At 37.9% G+C, this 19,927-nt stretch overlaps 1 protein-coding gene across 2 annotated transcripts in view; it reads left to right on the plus strand.

Annotated features, from left to right (window-relative positions):
• The window catches only part of BRINP3 (BMP/retinoic acid inducible neural specific 3), a 208,011-nt gene that overhangs the window by 96,981 nt on the left and 91,103 nt on the right, over window positions 1-19,927 (plus strand). Inside the window, exon 2 of one of the 2 annotated variants that reach the window (XM_059822127.1) lies at window positions 10,413-10,603. The exons of the other annotated variant lie outside the window; for it this stretch is intronic. Within the exon in view, the coding sequence (XP_059678110.1) occupies window positions 10,413-10,603 (191 nt within the window). The remainder of the gene's footprint in view (window positions 1-10,412; window positions 10,604-19,927) is intronic. 2 annotated transcript variants of the gene reach the window in all.

Genomic DNA, 19,927 nt, shown 5'->3' on the forward strand with positions numbered 1-19,927 from the left:
GGTTGTTTGTAAAATATGTCCCCCTTCTGCAGTTCTTGTTGCAGCCTCTGTTGGGTGCATGAAGTCCCACTACTTCCCAATCTGTGTCAGTATTCATGGTATTATAAATAAAATTCATGGTGTGTATGATAATTATATGACATGGTGCTTATATCCCACTTGAAATTTTCCACAATCACTTTTATTTTTCTCTCTCAGACCTATTCTACAAAGGCGCTGTGAGGGATAATGAAATGGATGCAGACGCACAGAAATTTTGTAATAATGCATTCTCAATACATATATTTTACAATAGTAAAATTCAAAACAAAAAAAAGCTTATATTTGGATTCTGTAGAGGGATTAAGTACCTTATTCAGCATTTTTTAATGTAGCCTGAGCTTCAGAATAGATCTAGTTGCATACAAATCTCCAACTTATGTATTATAAGGTGTATTACAAGCTGACCTACCCAGTTTTATGCAAGTCCTAGAGTCCTGAAAGTTTTGTTTCCAAGTTTGTTCTGCTACCTTGCATAAACTCTACATCCATGTCATTCAAGAAGGACTGAAAGTAAAATTAAATGTAACAGGTATACAGGCTTTATTCTTTCAGAGAATACAATTAATGCTTAACTGTTCCTGTTGCAGAAATTAGTAACTCAACTCCCATTCAACACTTTTATTTAGTTAAGAGCATTAGAAAGCTCTGTGTTTGTAATCTGGAACTATATAGACATGTTTCTTGCCCTGATTCTCTGTTCAGCTCTGTAGTAATTCCACTGGTTCTTTAGATATATTTGCAATTTACGCCGCTGGAAAAACAAATAACACCAGGCCCATTTTTAATAAACCAAAGCTCCAAATTTATTTTGGAATTAATGCAAACAGTTGTGCTAAAACAGAAGCACCCTTTGTTGTGGTAGAAAATAAAATTGAAACATTTTTATATGCTGAATAAGAATCCCTGGCTTTATTTTTTGTGTGCAAGTAGAGATATGAGCATTTCCTGGTACCAGTGAAACAACGTTTAGATGGGAGGATAACATTTAGATGCAAAGAAGATCAGCAGCACATTCCCCCAAGAGCTAAGCAATAAAGAAACAAATAACACACCAAAGTATTTCCAGAAAATATTTTGGTTCACGTTCTACTGCTTTCAACAATTTGAAGTGCTACAAACAGCAATAGCATAGTTGTTATATTTTACAATATCAAAACACCGTTTAGGCCTATGTCTGTGAGATTTACACTCGTGTAAAGCCAGACTCATCCCAGAGTGTTGGTAGAAACAACTGCCTTTATAAATTCAAGTGCAGGTTAAGTAACTGTCATCTATCAGTGCTGTAAATAGTACTTCTGGCATGCACTCCGCAAGAGTGGAGTAGAAGTAAATGGAAGACAAAAAGTCTCTTGTTTGGAAGGATAAACTTATAAATTGTATAGAAAATGAGCCAAATAATCCACATTATAGAAGATTATTGAAGTTTATACAACATTCTTAGTGGAAAAGGAACAATTCTAAACATTATGTATAGCTTGGTAGATAAGGTTTTGGATCAGTATTTGCTCGAGAATGTATTTGAGAATGCATATTTTGTTTGAAGCCAGTCTTGTAAGGTACCTTTTTGCACTTCCAGGCAGGCAGGAGCAACATCAGCCTTTGGGTTGAGGAGACGTGAATTTGGTGTCTCTGTGGCATCAAACCTAAGCCAATACTGAGCATCAGTAACATCCCGGAAACAAACAAGCAAACAGTTTTCAAAGTGTTTAAGAGCTCACATAAGGCTCATAAAGGTCATAAAGCTTTTTGGTCTGCCCTGAGTATGGGACAGAAGGAGGTCATGCCTGCTCACAGTACCCTGTACCCTTAGCCTTATTATGCCTCAGTTTTCCAAGTGAGAAATAGGGTGAATAAGAAGCACTACTTCTAAATTTTAAATTATTTATCACAGTTTGGTTTTGTCTGTACGCCTCTCTATTGCCCAGTACAACAGATCAGTTCTGTAGTTCTGAAACAGAAATTATAAAAATAGTAATAAAAGACATTTACAAGGCTTTGAAACTTCTCCATTTTAAAGGTAAACTACTGTTTTAGCTATAGGTAAGATACCTGCTTCTCTGAAAATGTTCTGGGAAAAAGAGTGAAGGTAATCAATGCATTGTGGAAAACATAGCAAACAGTTTTTATACCACAGTTACAAAATTTAAATCCATACTTTTTCATCACATTGAATTTTAGACAACATCGACTTTCATAATGGTTGAAAATAAATTGAAAGAAATGCAAGAATCTTCAAGTCAGAGGAATTTTTTTGATTTCATTAGTCTTCTGCAAGTCTAAGCAAATGCACCATTTTGTAATACCTATTGCCTACATAATAAATGATTCCTATGGCAGATGTGAACACAGAAAAAAGGATGTTTTGAGCTCGCCAAGACTGTAGAAGGGCTGGGTTGGTCTGAGTAATGCAGGTACGAGGTGTTAGAAACTCTCTTGAAACTGTCAAGGGGAGAATGAGCAGTCTTCTTATCCCTCTCGGACATGTGACAAACATGAAACTTCTTGCAGGGAAGAAGAAAAAAAAAAAAAACAGTGGTAATGAATAGTGACCTGGACATTTTGTAATTAATTGGATGGTCAACAACTTGTGACTCCAAAAATGCCACCATCTTACCTACCAGGCTGTAAATCCATATCATTATTGGCATTAACACAGGAAAGAATACCTACTGGCCAGAGCTCCTCTAAATAATCAAACCCCAGAAATACAAAAAAGCTGCAAAATCTTTGTTCTGCTTACTCAGACTGTAAGAAACACCTCCCAAATATCCCAGTCATTCTCCATTTCAAATGTAGTAGAAGGAAGGGTAGGTTTTACTCGGAATTCTCCCTTTCCTCTCTGCTCTCTGTGACTAGTAATTATCATATGTAGAGCTAATAAATTATTTGTTTGGAATTTAATCCTTGTCTTAAAAGCCTGGGCAAACTGGCACAATTTACAAGCTAATTCACCACTTCCTCACTATTAGGCAGACAGTTCATACAAACATGTTTCAGTTCAAAAGTGTTTGTACTCTGCCTGTTCTTGCTGTTTATCTTTTGTGTAATTTGCAATTTATTGCTAATAAGTGCACTTCTTCATACTATTACTAGATACTGCTTGGGTGATTGAGCTTCTTATGAGGCAGAAGGTAAATATTAAGATTAAGTCACAAAAAGCTGTTAGTTTTGTGCAAATACCTTTGCATGAATATAGGTATAGCTAAATGTGTGAACAGTGAGACTCTGGATGTTCACAAGTGTGTTTGGAAGTATATCACAAAGTATAGGTAAAAGGCAAACACAAAGCCACATGACAAGATACAGAAATAATTCCCTCTCAGATTTCATTAGAGGAGGAATTTTTTGGTACATATGTTACAGAGGCTAAATATCTATCATACAAAAGGAAAGTCACCTTTCTTCCTCTTCTGTGTAAACCCGTGCAATATTCATGACAGGTGAGATGTTTCAAATCACTTATGTCACAGTAGCTGGGAAAATATTCTGACTATGAGTAGTCATAAAAAGAAATACATTCGAGTATATTCTAAGTATGTAATGTATATATTTTTTATTAAAATTTGTTCATAGATTTCTACATATTTCATATGCATAATGCAAGAAGATAGTGGCGTGGATATGAATAAATTCTAGTTCTGGAAGTAGAATTTCAAGTGCTAGGAAGCTGATAAGATGAAAAAGGCATAGAAAGGCAAAAATATTGCCAGGATGTTTCAAAGGAATAGTATATTAGGATAAAAGGAAATCCTAAAGATAGTGCTTATTCATTTTAAGGTGAAAACCAGTATAAATACAAGCAATAATATGGAAAATATATATGAGTTCAGCAAACATTTCTGTTTTGACTTTGGGAAATGCCAGACAATTATGAGGATATAGTTAATGGAGAAATACTTTCAATTTCAGCAATGGGAAATACGTTTAAAAGGAGCTTATTATATCTTGATTTTTTTTCTTTTAAATCACCATGTCTAGATAACTGACAATTTTAAGAGACATAGATAAAAGTATTCTATACTATCAGGCCCTGCTTCTTCTTCCCGTCAGGGGAAGCTGTTATGTTTACTTTGCCCATATTGCAGTGTTTGTCCCTGTTATCATGTTTCTATACAAAGGTTGATATTTTCAGAAGGCTGCTCAAGCAATATATGACTAATTCCCTTCTTCACCACCTTGAATTGTAAAAATCAACTGTAACAAATATTTAGTAAAGGTCGTGGCAGATTCTCCATCACTTTACTGATTCTCATAAACTTTGGAAGTTCTATGACCTGTGCTGGTACGGAGAATTTTTTCACCTGACAATCTGTGAATAACACAGCCTTGCTTATTCCCTGATTCTAGTTCTGTCCACATCTGAGTGAATCTTCTCTTTAAATGCCAATTTTCGCATTTTTTTCTGCTAGCAAATATTTTCCATACTTACATGTTACTGTTGCAGAGCTGCTGGTAGGTAGCTGCAAGGTAATGGGATATTGCTGCTATGGGTTCTGTAGGAACACGGTGTAGTTGGGGTCAAGCGGTGTATGTACGATCCACCCTGAGCCTGTCTCCTACAGAGGAATTAGCCTGTGTACAATTTCCTCCAACAGCTATAGCTGTACATAGCTTCTGCATTGAATGGGACAGAGGAAATGTGGTTGATCATGTTATGACCCCTATCTGAGCCAGGCAGTTGAGCTGGTCTTTGGTTTGTGTCTGTGCAGCTGGCAGGTTACATGAGCCCCAGTCACAGTTCAGTGCATGATGCAAATCATGAGCATTATAACATTTTGTTGACCTTTTTCTTCTGAAGCGTAATATGGTAGTAGTTTCATTGTATATCTTCTTGGCCTTATTCAAGCTATGGCCTCAGGCATTAAGAAACCCTCAGGCTTTTAAAGAAGGTAGAAATCCACCATATATTCTCCCATTGAGCTGTTCTACCAACAGATTGACTTGCAGCTGCATGGGAAACGTTGGCTTCAGAATCCCACCGTCATTCCAGCCCATTTGAAGCAAACACCTTCTCACCATCCAAGAGTGGAGCTGTCTCATTTAGATGACGTTAAGAGAAAGGAATACAGAAGAGTTCTTTAGTATTAAAAATTATGGGAAGTTCATTTTCCAGGAATGCTTTCCACACTATGCCACGCTACTATTCATTAACATTTATGCTTACTAGTACTAATACTGTTTTATCAAACACATAAGTTACTTACAATGAGGCCTAACATTGCTAATTTTGCCTGGACCCCTTTTTGTGTACAGCTGACCTTAGAAGAGACTGTTGTGGTTAATGACAATCCATCAGACTCACTGTAAATCTCTTTGTAGGCTCTGACTTAATCATCTGCAATAGCAGAGATTATATTCCCATTTCAAATCTTCTACACACTACAATTTTAGAGTACAATGGCATTGGTTTTAATTTCCTTCAACTAGATGTTTTATATAGAGCTTTCCCCTATATCTCCCCATACCATATGATTTAAAATGTATTGAAATGAATGCAGTGGTAGAAGAAAATGTATAATTTATACACACATTTGAAAAAAAAAGCTATGGCTTGAAATTCAAAAGAGACATTGGCAGCCCTTGTTGGCCTGCTTCCCTAGAATTACTTTCAGATCCACCTGCAATTTAAGCTTCTTTCAAGATGAAAACATGTCCACAACTTGCACAATACTCTACTAAGGGGTGTTTTGTGTCAGAACATTATTCTTAGATTAAACATCACTCTGAATGTCATAGCATAGCAACACAAATAAGAAATAGTAGGAAATAGTGTTGAAATAAAAGTTGTATTTTAAATTGTGCTTGTTTTCACCCCACACTGACTCCCTGACTGATCATTCTTCAACCTAACTTGCTCTAAGTAGAACAAATGGCAGGAGATCCCATTCAGCAGACAGAGGCTGTGGCATGCATGCAGTACAGCTGGTCAGAATTGGCACTACTGGGCTTCAGGGCTCTTGCATATGTGTTAGCCAACCAGCCAGGAAACAGATTTTTAGTAGGATGTACAAATCCACGGTTCTGATATGTAGGAAGATGGAGAGGATGCTGCCCATGGCCTCTAGCACTGCTTATGATAATAATGTGCTTCCATTATAGGCTTCATCTAGGAGCCAGACTGACTTATTTCCTCTCTCTTGTACAAGCCCAGGAACTCAAAGCCATCATCCTTCTCAACAACAGGCTTTGCCCTCAGCATTAAAGAACTCTATCCAATGGTTAACATATTGTTTGGGCTGGAAATAGATGGGCAGCACAGGGGGTACCACCTGCTATTAAATCTTAGCTTCTTGATAGCACCATGACAGCTGCTAGTCTTGGCTCTTATGCAGTAGAAGAAGAGGAAGAGGAGGAAAGAATAAGCTTCTAATACCTCTAGTGTTGTATTCAGTGCATAATTGTTTTTCTTGACCAGCAGCCAGCACTGATGTTATGCTATTCTGTGGGAGGTGTTCTTCTGATGAATGGTACTCCAGTGACTTTGGAAGGCAGTATTTTCTCTGCTAAGAAGAAGATCATTAACTCTGTCAGGTCTACTAGATTGCCTTTGGCAGTGGACAGGAACATGATTTCCAAAGGAGAATAATGCGCATTTGGTAGAAAAATCGTTTGAGGGCTGGAGAGTTTGTGTTAGAGAGAATGACCGCAAGACAAACAGGTAAATAAAGGTTGAGCTTTACCATCTGATAAGAGAGGGGAGAAGGAAATTGGAGAGCATATACTGCTGCTTGCAAGGTGGAATCAAGAGAAGAAAGGGAACTTATATGTATAGGTATATAAATATGTATGTAAGTCATGTAAAAGGAACATAAGGAGATGATTTTACTTATAGTGAAATTTCTGCAAGAGGAATTAGCTCTAATTTCAGGATAACAGTTACTAATGACTCTCACGCACCCAGAAAGTGTTTGTGAAAGCCTCCTCACTCAACACGCTAGAAATAATGTAGTGTGAACACCCCACACTGAACTCCAGCCTAGGTTTCCCTGCTCCTACACTTTGCTCTCATAAAGCCGGTGACTTCTGAAGTCTGAAATCTTTCCTCAGGTCTCCTCTTGGAGAAGCTGCTAGTCACTTCTTGCTTGTCCACATGTAGGTGTCACTGTTCCTGCAGCCAGGCAGCTCATTTTTGGTGTCCTGTGTCCCTCTTTTATCTTCAGAGATGAAGCTTCCTCTTGTCTCTCCCAGAGGGTTTAGGTCTTCATCTCTCCATATTCCAAAACACTTCATTTAAGAAAGACTTCAGGCAAATATGACAGCTGGTTTGTAAGTTCTTTAAAGTCTTCAGCTCTGTCTGTGGCAGACTTATAAAACTGTCACCTTTTAAAACAAAAATTCAACTTCCATATTGTACTCCCTCAGTTTCCTCAGCAGTGAATTTCAAAGGATGATTACTTGCTGCACTTATAATTGTTTCCGTTGATATGCTCTGAATCAAAAAAGAATGCTAAAACTTTTACAAAAGCAGTAGCCTGCTTCCATTTTCTGAAATACCATAAGACACAGCAAAACAATCTTTCCATAGCAAAAACTGTGGAAGGAATTCAAGTTTGATTAATTAAGCCAAACAAATTTCTCATAGTGCTAGAATAACTCAGTCCCTGGATTTAGTAAATAAAGGCCTTGTAGTAGAACAGGAGGATGTCAGCTTGGAAACACTTGCTGAATTTGATGTGGATGAGGCCATCATTTCTAGTTTTACTCTTCCAAGAAATCATTTGCCACTTTTGGAGAAGAGCTGTAAGACGTATCATCTAAAACCACAGTTCACAAAGGAACACAAAAGATGACAATCAACTTTGCCCAAGGTTAAGAGGAGATTCAGAAAAGAGCTGTAATTAGTTACATAGGACGTACCTGACATTTAGAAAAACTTTTAATCCGCCTGACGTGCATTAAAAGCTCCCAAACTTGGAAACTGAAGTTGGCAATTTCAAACTGAAAATAAAATGCACTCTCTAGTTAAATGCTACAACAGATTGTTGAGAAATTCTGAGAAACCTTCAGCGTCAGCTTTTAAGTCAGGATGAGATGTTTTTCTGGGAGATGGTTTCTTCTTCAGTCACAAACTTGCTGACGTAGGCAGCAAGAGCCATTTGGTGATACGCCTTTGACTGCATTAAAAAGGGGGCTGATGAGGGGATTATGGTGGTGTTCTCTGTCCTTAAAAACTCTGACAATGAAAATCAAGTGAAAGGTAGCAGCAAACTAGCTTTTTTAAGAATTGCAACTTTTCTGTTATTCTCGTTTTTGAACCTCAGCTTTGATACGGACAATTAGTCAGATAGCAAGTTTAGAAGAAAAGATTTCATCAAGGTATAAAATGAATATTTTACATTATAAAGCTTGCATTCTTTTCTTGCTGTCAAAGCAATTCTGTCTTGATGGTCTGTTCAGGAACTACAACTGACCTATATTTTCTGATGTATTCAAATAAAAAACCCCACTCAAATATGCCCAGAAGGCACAGAACTTAAAATAAAAACCTGTTTTTCTTGTTTCTTTTTTCTTTTGCTTCCAAAGTGCAGTTACAGTGCAGGGTAATTCACTGGTTTTGGTGCCCGCAGTAGTGTGGTCAATATGCCTAATGGATATTTTTTTCATTTTAGAGACAAAAAATATTTGTGTGTAATTTTTCTCATCTCTTTCTAGAAATATGCAGTAGTTCCATAAAGGCTGAAAAAAAGAGGTTATTGGTTTTATAGCTCCTTAAAAGGAAAGTTAATTTGTGAGAGAAAACTTTAAAAACTGACAACTTAGTTGAAAAAAGCCCACACTTATCAAACAGTGATTCCCAAATACTAATTTAGGCACAGTAGTGGTGTGCAGAGTCTTTAAGAAACTGTGGGGATCTGTTTAGTCTCATGTTCTTGACTGGTAAATTGTATTAAATTTCAGGTAACTTACATATTATAAAAGTTACATATTATAAGTTGCATATTATAATTCTTCTGATTTCTTTTTGATAAAAAATGACATCTGCAAGAATGTGTCTGAGAGGAAAGGTAGTTCATAGGAGCTGCACCAAATTGTCACGTATTATGCGTGTAAATCTAAGCTAGACTGCGGATAAGACAGTTTGGATCCGCAAGAGAAACAGGAGGACGCTGGAAAGTAGAAGGGCTATACAAGACTGTATTTTTTCGGGTTCTACTAATAGTTGTGGACTTAAAAGTACTAAACAATATTAGTGTTGATTATGTATTACATAGCTCATCCTAGTCATTCAGCCGCAGCCAAGTGCTTTGTTTCGGATATCCCTCAAATATTATTTGCTTGCTGCATCCTTGATTTTTGCTTTCTGTGTTAATTTTGTAAATGAACGTTGTACTATATTTAGCCGGGACCTTCAGTAGGATCTTTGAAGCTCTCTAATCTATTTACTTTTCTACAATCTTATCTAAGGGAAATCTTAATTGACATAGCTATGTGAATAACTCGACAAAGTGGTAGCTAAACCACAGTTCACAGGTTGCCTTGTACTTAATTCTCACAGTACTCAACTCTGTAACCAAAACAGCCATTGGCGTACCTTGCAAAAGCAAAGTTGCTGCAAATGCTCCATATCTTGGCTAGATTTTGAGGACAATGAGTCCTCAAAATAACTCTGTCTGCTATCTTAATTGGTAAGTAAATGAATAAAAGATGTGTTTATTGCTGTGTAGTTGGCTTGTTTGTTTTCCCTGCTATCATTGATTTATTATGGAGAGGGGAAGGGGACAAGTCTTTAAATTAATTTTTATCCCTCCTACAGATAGTCATGATGAAAAGTCATCTGTTTTTAGGAATTCAGCCTACTATCTGCATATTTCCTCAAAATGGATGCTAAAAGTACAGAAAAATGGAAATATCACAGTAAGGTCAAATGTGGTGTGATAGTGTTTCTCTAACTTGTTCAAATTAGCCAGCTATGTACCTAAGTGACTTACCATCCAAAAGCAAAGAACATGGCCTGTGTCTTGAAACATTTTTAAAATTTGCCTTGTGCAAATGAAAATGCTTGTTGCATTTGGTCCAAATTTTGGGAAATTTTAAATTTAGTTTCAGTTTCTAGCATATCTGGTTGTTCTAGGACTGTATGCACCTTGAGGGCTGAATATAAACAATAGGAACAGCAGCATCCTAAGTGGCTTATTTTTTATTTATTTTTTTCTGAACAATGATTTTGTTACGGAGTACTGCCTCCACTTCTAATAAATAACACTCGTTTCTTGTCCTATGCCTATAACACATGACAGAGTATCACTGTCAAGGCCTGTTGTAATACCCAGCAAGTCGCCCCCAGCTACTCAACAGAGCAGAGTAGTTTGCAAATGAAGAACATTTGTCTGAATGACATATTTCTGAATGAGAATTACTTTGTTTTGCAGAGAGTTTGGCCGATGGAAAGTAAACAATCTTGCCGTTGAAAGAAGAAATTTCCTTGGCTCCCCACTGCCGCTTGCCCCTGAATTCTTCCGTAACATAAGGCTACTTGGACGCCGCCCGACCCTTCAACAGATCACAGAAAACCTTATCAAGAAATATGGGACACATTTCCTACTATCAGCTACCTTGGGAGGTAGGGTTAGTGCTTGGAAATATCGTGCGAGAGTTTGGCGTGACTGAACTAAAAGTGTTGGTCACAACTGGTTTCTCTATAAAGCTGTAGTGGCCCCTTCTCAGAGCAACTCTCCCTGGGCTGGACTTTAAAGCATGGGAGCAGGTTTTGTCTACAAGCCTGATGGCTCCTTCTTCTGCTGATGTTAAACTTTGCCTTATTGATTCTGTGTGAAAAATTTTAGGGACAAAAAGATAAGAAATCCGATTGCTAAGACTGAGGTACTTTTCCCCAGTTCCTAGTGTGCGTGCTCCTGGTCTTTTGGGGATGTTTCTCGGCACTAAGAGGTCATTAAGGAGAGTGACAGTTTTTCTGTAAGAGACCCTTATAACAATTTACATAATAACAGATTACAGAAGCATCTGGGTCCATTACAGTACTGCAGAGAAGAAGCAAGAAAAGCGGTAACAATTATTTCCAACAATTCTTTTCAGCCAGGAGACTTTTAAACGTCTTTGACTGCTGGGAAGTCCCTATATTGTCACTCTACCCTTTTTAGGACTAGTCTCCACTTAACCAGTGGGACTAAAAGTTTCAAAATGGGATGCTGAGGCTTTGCCATGTGATTCCTATTAACTTAATGGAATCTGCATCTCTAAATCCCTACAGACTAATTTGGAAAGGGTAGCCTGCTGCATAATTGGGATCCAGTCACCAAATGGATTGAAGAAATCCAGTGAAGAGGCCTAATGCTGAAGACAGAGCATAAATTGTTCCAAATGAAAGATAATTAGTGCCTGCGATTACCCGTCTAGGCATTACAAAATGAACTGACATTTTAGAAATGCAGTTTTATCCCTTGGTGGGTGATTATATTAAAGATAATTCTGGTGACTGAGTATCCTTCCAGCAGGACAGTCTTGTCAAAATCCTTTATTCACCTGAGGAATGGTTCTCTGTAATACATTTTATAACTGAATTCTAACCATATATTAATGAAATGACAGCCTTCCTATTCTCTTTTGGCTGATATCTGAGATCTATAACAACTGAAATGGCTTACAGTAGCTCCATTTTGGAAAAGACCATTCTAGAAACAAGGTGAATTTCTGTCTTACTCTAGTTATTTAAAATAATATAGAACTAATTCCTATCATTATTTTGGGAACTAGTGCTTCTACAGCAAATCCATCACCATTAGAATTTTAAGAACAAATTGCATGTGTTGACCAGCAATTTGGAATAAAATTCCCGGAATTTCTTTTAATTGCTCAGTATGTTTCTTCCATGCAAAAAATACACTGTTTATGAATGTCCATATATTTTCTTGTGTATACAGCACATAGCATATCTGAACAGTAAACTTATCTGCAAAAGAGAAAGAAAATGTTTCTTAAAATATAAAGCATAATAATTAAAGATTTGGCTGCAGCATGTATCCTAATGCAAAGGTTATCCACTGGTAAAAAAATATTTTTTAGGTTTATTAGCTTTTTGCTAATTATTAACTAACATAACTTTTGGTACTAACAGCCATATGACGAAATTCATTTTCAAGTTGAAATTGGACCTAACAACTTGGGGAAAACAGTCTAACACAAACATAGCTGCTCTTTAAAAGCACAAAGCACCAGCATCACACTGATCACAAAAGAGCTAGAGACTTGACACCTTTTAGGAAGTATGGCCGTAAGTAAAAACTAAAACTAAAATTTACTTAAATTGTAGCTTAAACATTCACTATTCTCCCCAAAGCCTCAGGATTTGCTGCAGGGAAACTGGGGTAGGGTTACCTTTTTCTCATCCCTCTTCAGACCACCTCACAAAGGCCCTAAAATGCAGCAAGTGCCACATACTTGCAAAAATTTTCCGCTCATAGGAAGACAGCGTTGACTGCTGGGCTTTGTCAATGCTTAATGAAGTCAAAGGGAGTTTTTGTATTAACTTTGATGGGTTTTGATTTAGGTCCATAGCCTCAATTTTTAGGCATGATTTCAGGCACACCTGCTGCCTTCCATTATCATTGGATGGGTGCTGAATACTTAAAAAAATTAGTTTGATTAAAATAATTACAGGGAATTAGTAATTTCTAAGAATGCTTTTATGAGGTAGCTAATAAACCTATGCTTTCCTGTATGTATTAGTTCTCATTTTTGGGCTAGATTGAATGGGGATTCCCAGAGATGCTTGTCCACACTTTATTAACACGCAATTAGATTTTTTTCTTTCAATAACGTATTCGTACTTTGCCTTTAATTACAAATCGGTTTATTCTGAAAGCTTTGTCACTTATGTAGCTCCTTAAAAGCAGAAGACCAAACTGAGTGTGCATAGTACTTTTATTTAATGAATACCCAATCATCTGTATTCATGGACAGAAAGGAAAGCTTGGCAAACGAGCAGTCCTGTGGTAAGATTTGTGTGCCTCTGTGACCATTTGGCTTTCATGAATATCCCTTTTTGACCGTAAAGGGAAGTCTTGCACATGGTTGGTTGTGACACGTTCCCAAGTCTTTATTCACAAACACAGAAATATACTCCTCAAGGGCATTCTGAAACGAGAACTTAGGGAAGTTCTATTTTTCTTGCTGCCACAGGATAATGTGGAAAATGACATTTCTCACTGCTTCTATTTCTTAGGGAAATTTAATCTTCTTGTGACATAAGCCAAATGTCCATAATGAGCAGCTTCAAGCTGCATGATAGAAGGCCCCTATGTAATCCAGTGTTTGCTGAGCAGTGGGTTCACAGGTGAGCTCACGTGCCTGTGCACAGGTGTAACTTCTGCTTCTGCATTGACTGTCTGCAGTGCCAAACCTGCAGAGAAAGGAGAGCCGTGGCTGCTCATTTTTGTTAGGTTTTGTGCGCAAATGGGGATGCTGCATTGGGCTGGGCCATTGCTAGGAAGTGAGGAGGACTTCCACTCCCTAGGACAATAGATATCCTGTTTGCGTTAGCAAAATTGCACATTTACACAGCCCAGCCAATGCTGACCAGAGCAGCTTTAGGGGAAAGGCATGAGAGGACTCATGCAAGGGAACTCCATCCTTGAAGGTGAGAGAAGACTCTAGTGGACCAGTCCCGGAGCATCTCATTTAATTAGAGTTGCTTTGAGCAGGGGATTGGCCTGGATGACCACCAGAAGTCCCTTCCAGCCTAAATTGCTTTCTGACTCTATGAAAGGTATTTCTAAATTCTTTATCAGCTTTCAACTAGCAGTTCCAAAAACCAAAGAGTCTCCTTTGAATGAGAGACAATAGACACTATTACTTCTCCTTTTGTTCTGCATTTATACTTTTCTCTTTTGCTTGCACACAGCATAATGCAATGAAGCTTGCTGAATATACAAGAGCATTAGCTGCTGTACACTTTAATGGTTTATAAAAAATAGCATGCAGCAGTGAGCTTCAGAACTGGAAGTTATTGTGAAGCCTACAGCACTACTGTGGAATAAGTGTAGGAGGATGAAAATATCAGTGGGTCCCACTTTAAAAGGCATTCATTGTAATGTTCTTCTTACATGTAGATGTAAAGGCTGCTTAGCAAAGCAATAGCTTTGGTGGTGAGGAAATTACCGATAACTAACATAGTACAATGAAAGATACGCCCTTGTTCCAGGCATTTGGGTGAGTGATTCAGGTGCTTTGCAAGATAAAGACAGTGGACTTTTTGCAAATGAGTCCTCCTTGCATCTGAAAACATGGTAACTGTTCTGCATAAACAAGTTTGCAGGAGGTTGCCAAGGCTGCTTATGAAACTAGAACCTTTTTAGGCACTTGGCTAAACGGTAATAATCTCAAATGTTTGGAATTGATTTATTTTTGCTGTTACTGTCTGTCGTAATTGCTCAAAGTGTTCATTACCAGACCATCAATACATTCACCTCTCTGAGTCAGGAAATATCCCTTATTAATGTTGAAGGCTTTGAGAATCAAAAGAAAAAAGGTAGTTTTGTCTTTACAACAGACAATCTTAACAGGCATCAGCAGACCAACTTAACCACAACCTCTTGTCATTCTCCTCTCCACTGATTACACTTCTGCAAGTGCGTTTGATAGTTACACCTTTACTATTCTACACACTGAATAAAGAGGGTCAGATTTTCTGCCCCTGATTAATATTCCTCTTGAGCAGCATATTACTCTGCATACAGAGATGGGAGAAATTGTCAGGTGGTGTAAACCAGTGAATCTCAATGAATTCTGAAGGATTTATGATCATTTACACTAACTGCTGATATGACCTTTGTTTTCTATAACACTTCTTTCAAGGTAAGATACAAACTATTGGCAAATAAGGGAGGGAGGGTCCAGTCTTAAATGACTGATGTGAGAAAGAAACTTGAAAATTTAGCATCAGACTTGCAAACGCCCCCCCCCCCCCCCCCCCCGAGGTATGTAAATTTTCCAGCATTTAATATTATGGATGCTAAGGGGGGGGGGAAACAAACCAAAAATATATTCTCAGTCTTTTCTCTCTCCATCTACTCAATGAAGACAAATTTCAAATCCTAAAACAGATGGTATGTATGGAATTAACATGCACTGTTATTCACTCGAACCACAGAAATGATAGCACATCTGGTACAGCATTAATTATATACTTTTTGAACCTGTGCACTTCCATCAGCATCTGCGTAAGTTTGGGAAAATGACCTGGTAAAACCCTAACGGTACATTCTGTGATCCATACATGAATAGGTTTTCCACTAGTGCTAAACTATTTTTTATAACAAAGGTATAGCATTTTTTATCTTTTTTTGCTATAATGTGTTACAGCTATTGTAGCTGAGGTATTCCATTTAATCAGAAACTTTTGAGGAGTTCACAGGCCAAAGACCTTTATGCCTTTGTAAGACACGTATATGTGTATGAAGACAGAGCTCTAAATAGGTAACTGTGGATGATGCTCAGGTATATCTGCCTTTGAGTGTTATCCTTTTACTACTGTTTCCTCACTTTCTGACATGAAGTGATGGGAACTGCTTGGTTCACTGCTTTTTCCTACCACTCCCCAGTCTACAGATGAAAATATGAAACATCACGGCATATGATAGTTTCATCATTCCAAAGATGAGGGTACGGAAAAACAATCTCTCAATAATTGAGGCAGAAAATAGCACTAAGTATTTAAATCATATGAATATGTATTATTATGTATAACAAAATATATTTACTCCTTCAATAGATGGTTATATTTAGTTACAGTTGTTACAGCATTATTCCAATTCTACCGTGTCAATGATGGTGATTTGCATTTTTTATTTAAATAATTCCTGAAGATATTCTTAAGATGCACACAAAATTAATTTCTAATTTCTGAATGACATTTATAAGCTGTTGTTTATGAGTCTTAGATCTAAATGGCCACAGATGGCTTATGAGTCTAGGTAAATTCCTATACACCTATTTTATTTCATATTTTTATCTTTTGAAAAACAGCATGTAGAATATTTTTCTCAACTCAGGAGTTTAACTTATAAATACAAATCCTGCAAAATATGTTCATATAAACCTGTAAAAATTTAAATATATAGGCTAAGTTATAAGCTTGTAAGTTCCAGGGCTCACGGGGACATGAGTATATATTGTGCCAAGGTCAGTCTATAATGTGAATGTCAGTCTCCTGCCCGCCGATGAATATCTGTCAGTGACAGCAGCTACGTGGTGATAAAGCATCAGGGTAGTGACTCTGCTGATTTCTTGAATGAATTCATTGGATTATGATGTGGTGTCCTTCCATGAGCATTACCGAATGTTTTTCTGCTATTTCTTTTAAATCTGAGAAAGTGAAGTTAACTGACTCTTGCATTTGGTGAAGGAGAGAGAATACTGCTTTCAGAGCCTGTGGGAAGCACAACTGTGTGGATCTGATCCTGAATAACCATGTTTTCTTAGCATTCAGTTCTTAAAATTCATAACCTTGAATAGTTTTCTAAATCACATTTGTTCTTCAGCTAATGCTTGGATGTCTTCTTAGCCTGTTTATTGGTGGTGGACTGTAACCAGTAAAAACCAAGATTAATCCATGTTTCAAATGTAACAGAAGAGTCTCTTTTGGCATGGGTTTAATGTTCTCTAAATCAGCTTAAAACTCAAATCGTCCTCCACAAATGAAGTACGAGTCAGTGATGTTACTTTACAAACCCCGGAGCTCTGGGTGCGAAAGGGAGCCCTGTTACAGCTCCCTAGTGACATGGGTGTCTGAGTTCCAACATACAGGGGAGTTCTCTGGGTTTTAATCCACTTTTTCTAGCGAGTCCTAAATCAGCTCTGACAGATGAAAAACTTTCAGAATCTGTAGGTTGCCTTTTGAACAGCAAATATTTTTGAAACCTACCTGATTGCACCCAGTATTAGCACAGCGCCCGAGAATACCAGTGACGAACTAGGGCCCGCTTGTTTGAGATGCCATACAAACACAGTGCAGAGATTTTTGAGGACAAAGAGCTTCCTTCACGTTTACACCAAAGGCCCCATCACTCCAGCTGCGTGCCTTCGCTCAACCTTGGGAGATGTAATCTGATGTGATCTGAGTCAAAGCAAACATTCAAAATCATTTCAACCCAGTTACAGAGCATGAGAAACAAAACGTTATCTGTCAGGGAGCGGGGACGGAGACTGCAGGGCTGGGGATGTTAGGGGGTCCTGCCTGCCAAAGCACACCCACCAGCAACTGCCATGGCCAGCATGGATCAAGCAGGACTAGGATAATAGGAAGACGTGATAACTGTGAGGGGGTTCAAAGGTTATTTTCCTGACATTTTCTAATCAAAACAACACAACAGCAACCCACAACACTGTCCTTTTTCAAGCTATTTTTTTTTTAAATGGGAGTTTTTATTGCGGTTCTGCCCTCCATCCCCTGGAAAATAAACATTTTTGATCGGAGAAAAATAAACAAACTCTGTTTTAATAATAAAACTTACCAGAATTCTGTTGAAATAGTAGCAGTCCCATCATCTCTACTAATAAGTAATACAGCTCAATCAAAAGAGTTTACGCCAGAGCATGGTGGGGTGGTATGCTTGCTAATGAAACACAAAGAACCTCAAAATTTTTTTTTCTTTACTTTCCAGAGATTTCCTGCAACATTAAGGGCTTGTTGTCTTTTACCTTACAATTCATTATAAGATATTTTCAGTGAAAAGCTGGTCGAGCTTGCAAAAGTCATTTTAATCTAAATACACTAGCTAAGACCTCTGGAAAAGGGGAAAAAATGGAGAGAAATTTCTTAGTGAAACTTTACACTTATTTGCGCAGCCTGAACTGGTAACTGATACAGTATTTACCCCCTGTGACTTCAGATGTCTTCTCTGATGCGACTGTGTCTTTATAGCTCCACAAACAGCTGCACAAAGCCCATGGCCCCCGGTTCAAATCTCAGCCCACTCCGTTGCTTTTGATTTCAGAAACATCTTTCATACTAGCTAGAGTCACAGGCAGGTTTCGAAAAGGCAGGTTTTATTGCATAGGCATAGTTGAATGCCAAAAATGTTGGAACCTAGACCAGGTTTTGATGGCAAATTTCTCTCAAAGTCCAAGTCATTAGACTTTGCTGTGCTTTTCCAGTTCTCTAGTCACAGCAGTTGGCGTGGGTGCAGCACAGTCTGAATAATGGCCCACCTGGCCACAGGACCGGCACCACCTCGCATCGGTGTAGCGTAGCAAAACGCGGTGCACAAGTCTGCACTAATGCAACGTGCTCGTGCCTGCCATGCCAAGCAACCCCAGTCTGCTTTGCAGGAGGTTTTGGCGGTAGTTAAATAAAATGCGAACCTATGTCTACTTATTACGGCAGAAAGATCAGGTAACTGGATGGGGAAATCCTGTTACTTATGGACGCTGCTTTAATTCCTGGTTCTTTGGACTTCAGGCAATTAATCCCTGCTTTGATGACTGCATGCAAAAAAAAAAATGACCCATTATGAAACGGGAGGAGGAGAAGTATAAATATAGTGGTGAAAACTGAGGTAGGCTCCAGCTGGAATAGCCAGCTGTCCTGGGCAGCAGCTGTCCCTTCCAGGACAAAATGAACATACTGGACAAGCCTGGCAGGTCTAATTAGATAAGAGGCTCCTGGATAATGGCAGTTTTGCCTATGTAAGGTCTGAAGGGCCTGACTGTCCTCTGAATTTGTGAGAGATTGGGCAACACTGTAAGGTACATTGATTAACATGACCGCACTGCTCTTTCTCCAAGCACAAATTAATTTTGCAAGCCGAGGTAGCCGTGTGTCAAATTTATCAACAGATGTGGTCTCCTGCATGGAGGCATGCATTCTGCATTTAGCATTGCTCACTACCAAGATTATCTCCCTTTAAAGATGATGTCATGCTTTCATCCTACATATTATCCCTCTACAGCTATATTTTTTGGCATGTAAACCCATCCAAAGCTGGCATCCCGTCCTCTGAATGGGCAAAATGCCACGGTAGCAGATGGGTGAGCAATGGAACTAGCATAAGTGGCAAGCCAGACCCTATCAGGGTAGCTTCCTTTCCAGGAACAAGGAAATGGCATTCAGTGGAGTTATTCAGCACCTAAAATCCAGGTATACTGATATTATTCATTGATTCTCGATATTAATGTTGAAGAATGCAAGTTACTGAACACAGGCGCAGAAAGTGAGAAAAGTGTTTTTGTAGTTACTTCAGACATAAGTTGCACAGAAGAAAATAGCGAGTCAATAAATTACTTTTCTAATTCATTTTCTGAAGTAAAGAGTTTTGCCTAAATACATTACTAAATGAATGAATTCTTGCTTAGCCTGAAACGCAGGAAAAGAATAGCCATGAAATAAACAATAAACGTGGAAAATTCCTTACAAATAATACAGTATCAGTAGGTCTGATCTGAAATGTTTTTTAAGAATTTGCTCAGTTAAACAAGTGAGATTTTGCTTTGGTTTGTTTTCAATAATCCTACGGGAATTAAAATTTCTAAATGCAATAGTATTTCTTGATGTCTCTTTAAAGAGAAAGGAAGTGAGAAATCCACAACTAAGACGCTGGAGCTTCTCTTTGCTTTCAGAAGACCACCTCTGGTTTGGGAGTTAGGAAAGTGTTATTTATGTTTCCCTTTTTTAAAAGAAACTGATTAACATTCTTATTATATATTTTTATCTTTTTCTGTTATATAAATTTGGTTTAAGACAACTGTTATATCAAATTTCAGGCATCTTAACATTGCTGAATTGATTAGAAAGCACAGGATTGCCTATAACAAGATAGCTTATAACAAGTTGTGACAAGGTATCTTTCTTCCAAAATCAGATATGATACATGTTTTAAAAGAAGGAAACAAAAAAAAAAAAAAAAGGAAAAAAAGTCTTAGGTATTATTAC

Source organism: Gavia stellata, chromosome 10 (assembly GCF_030936135.1).
Source record: "Gavia stellata isolate bGavSte3 chromosome 10, bGavSte3.hap2, whole genome shotgun sequence".
In the NCBI taxonomy this organism is placed as follows: domain Eukaryota; kingdom Metazoa; phylum Chordata; class Aves; order Gaviiformes; family Gaviidae; genus Gavia; species Gavia stellata.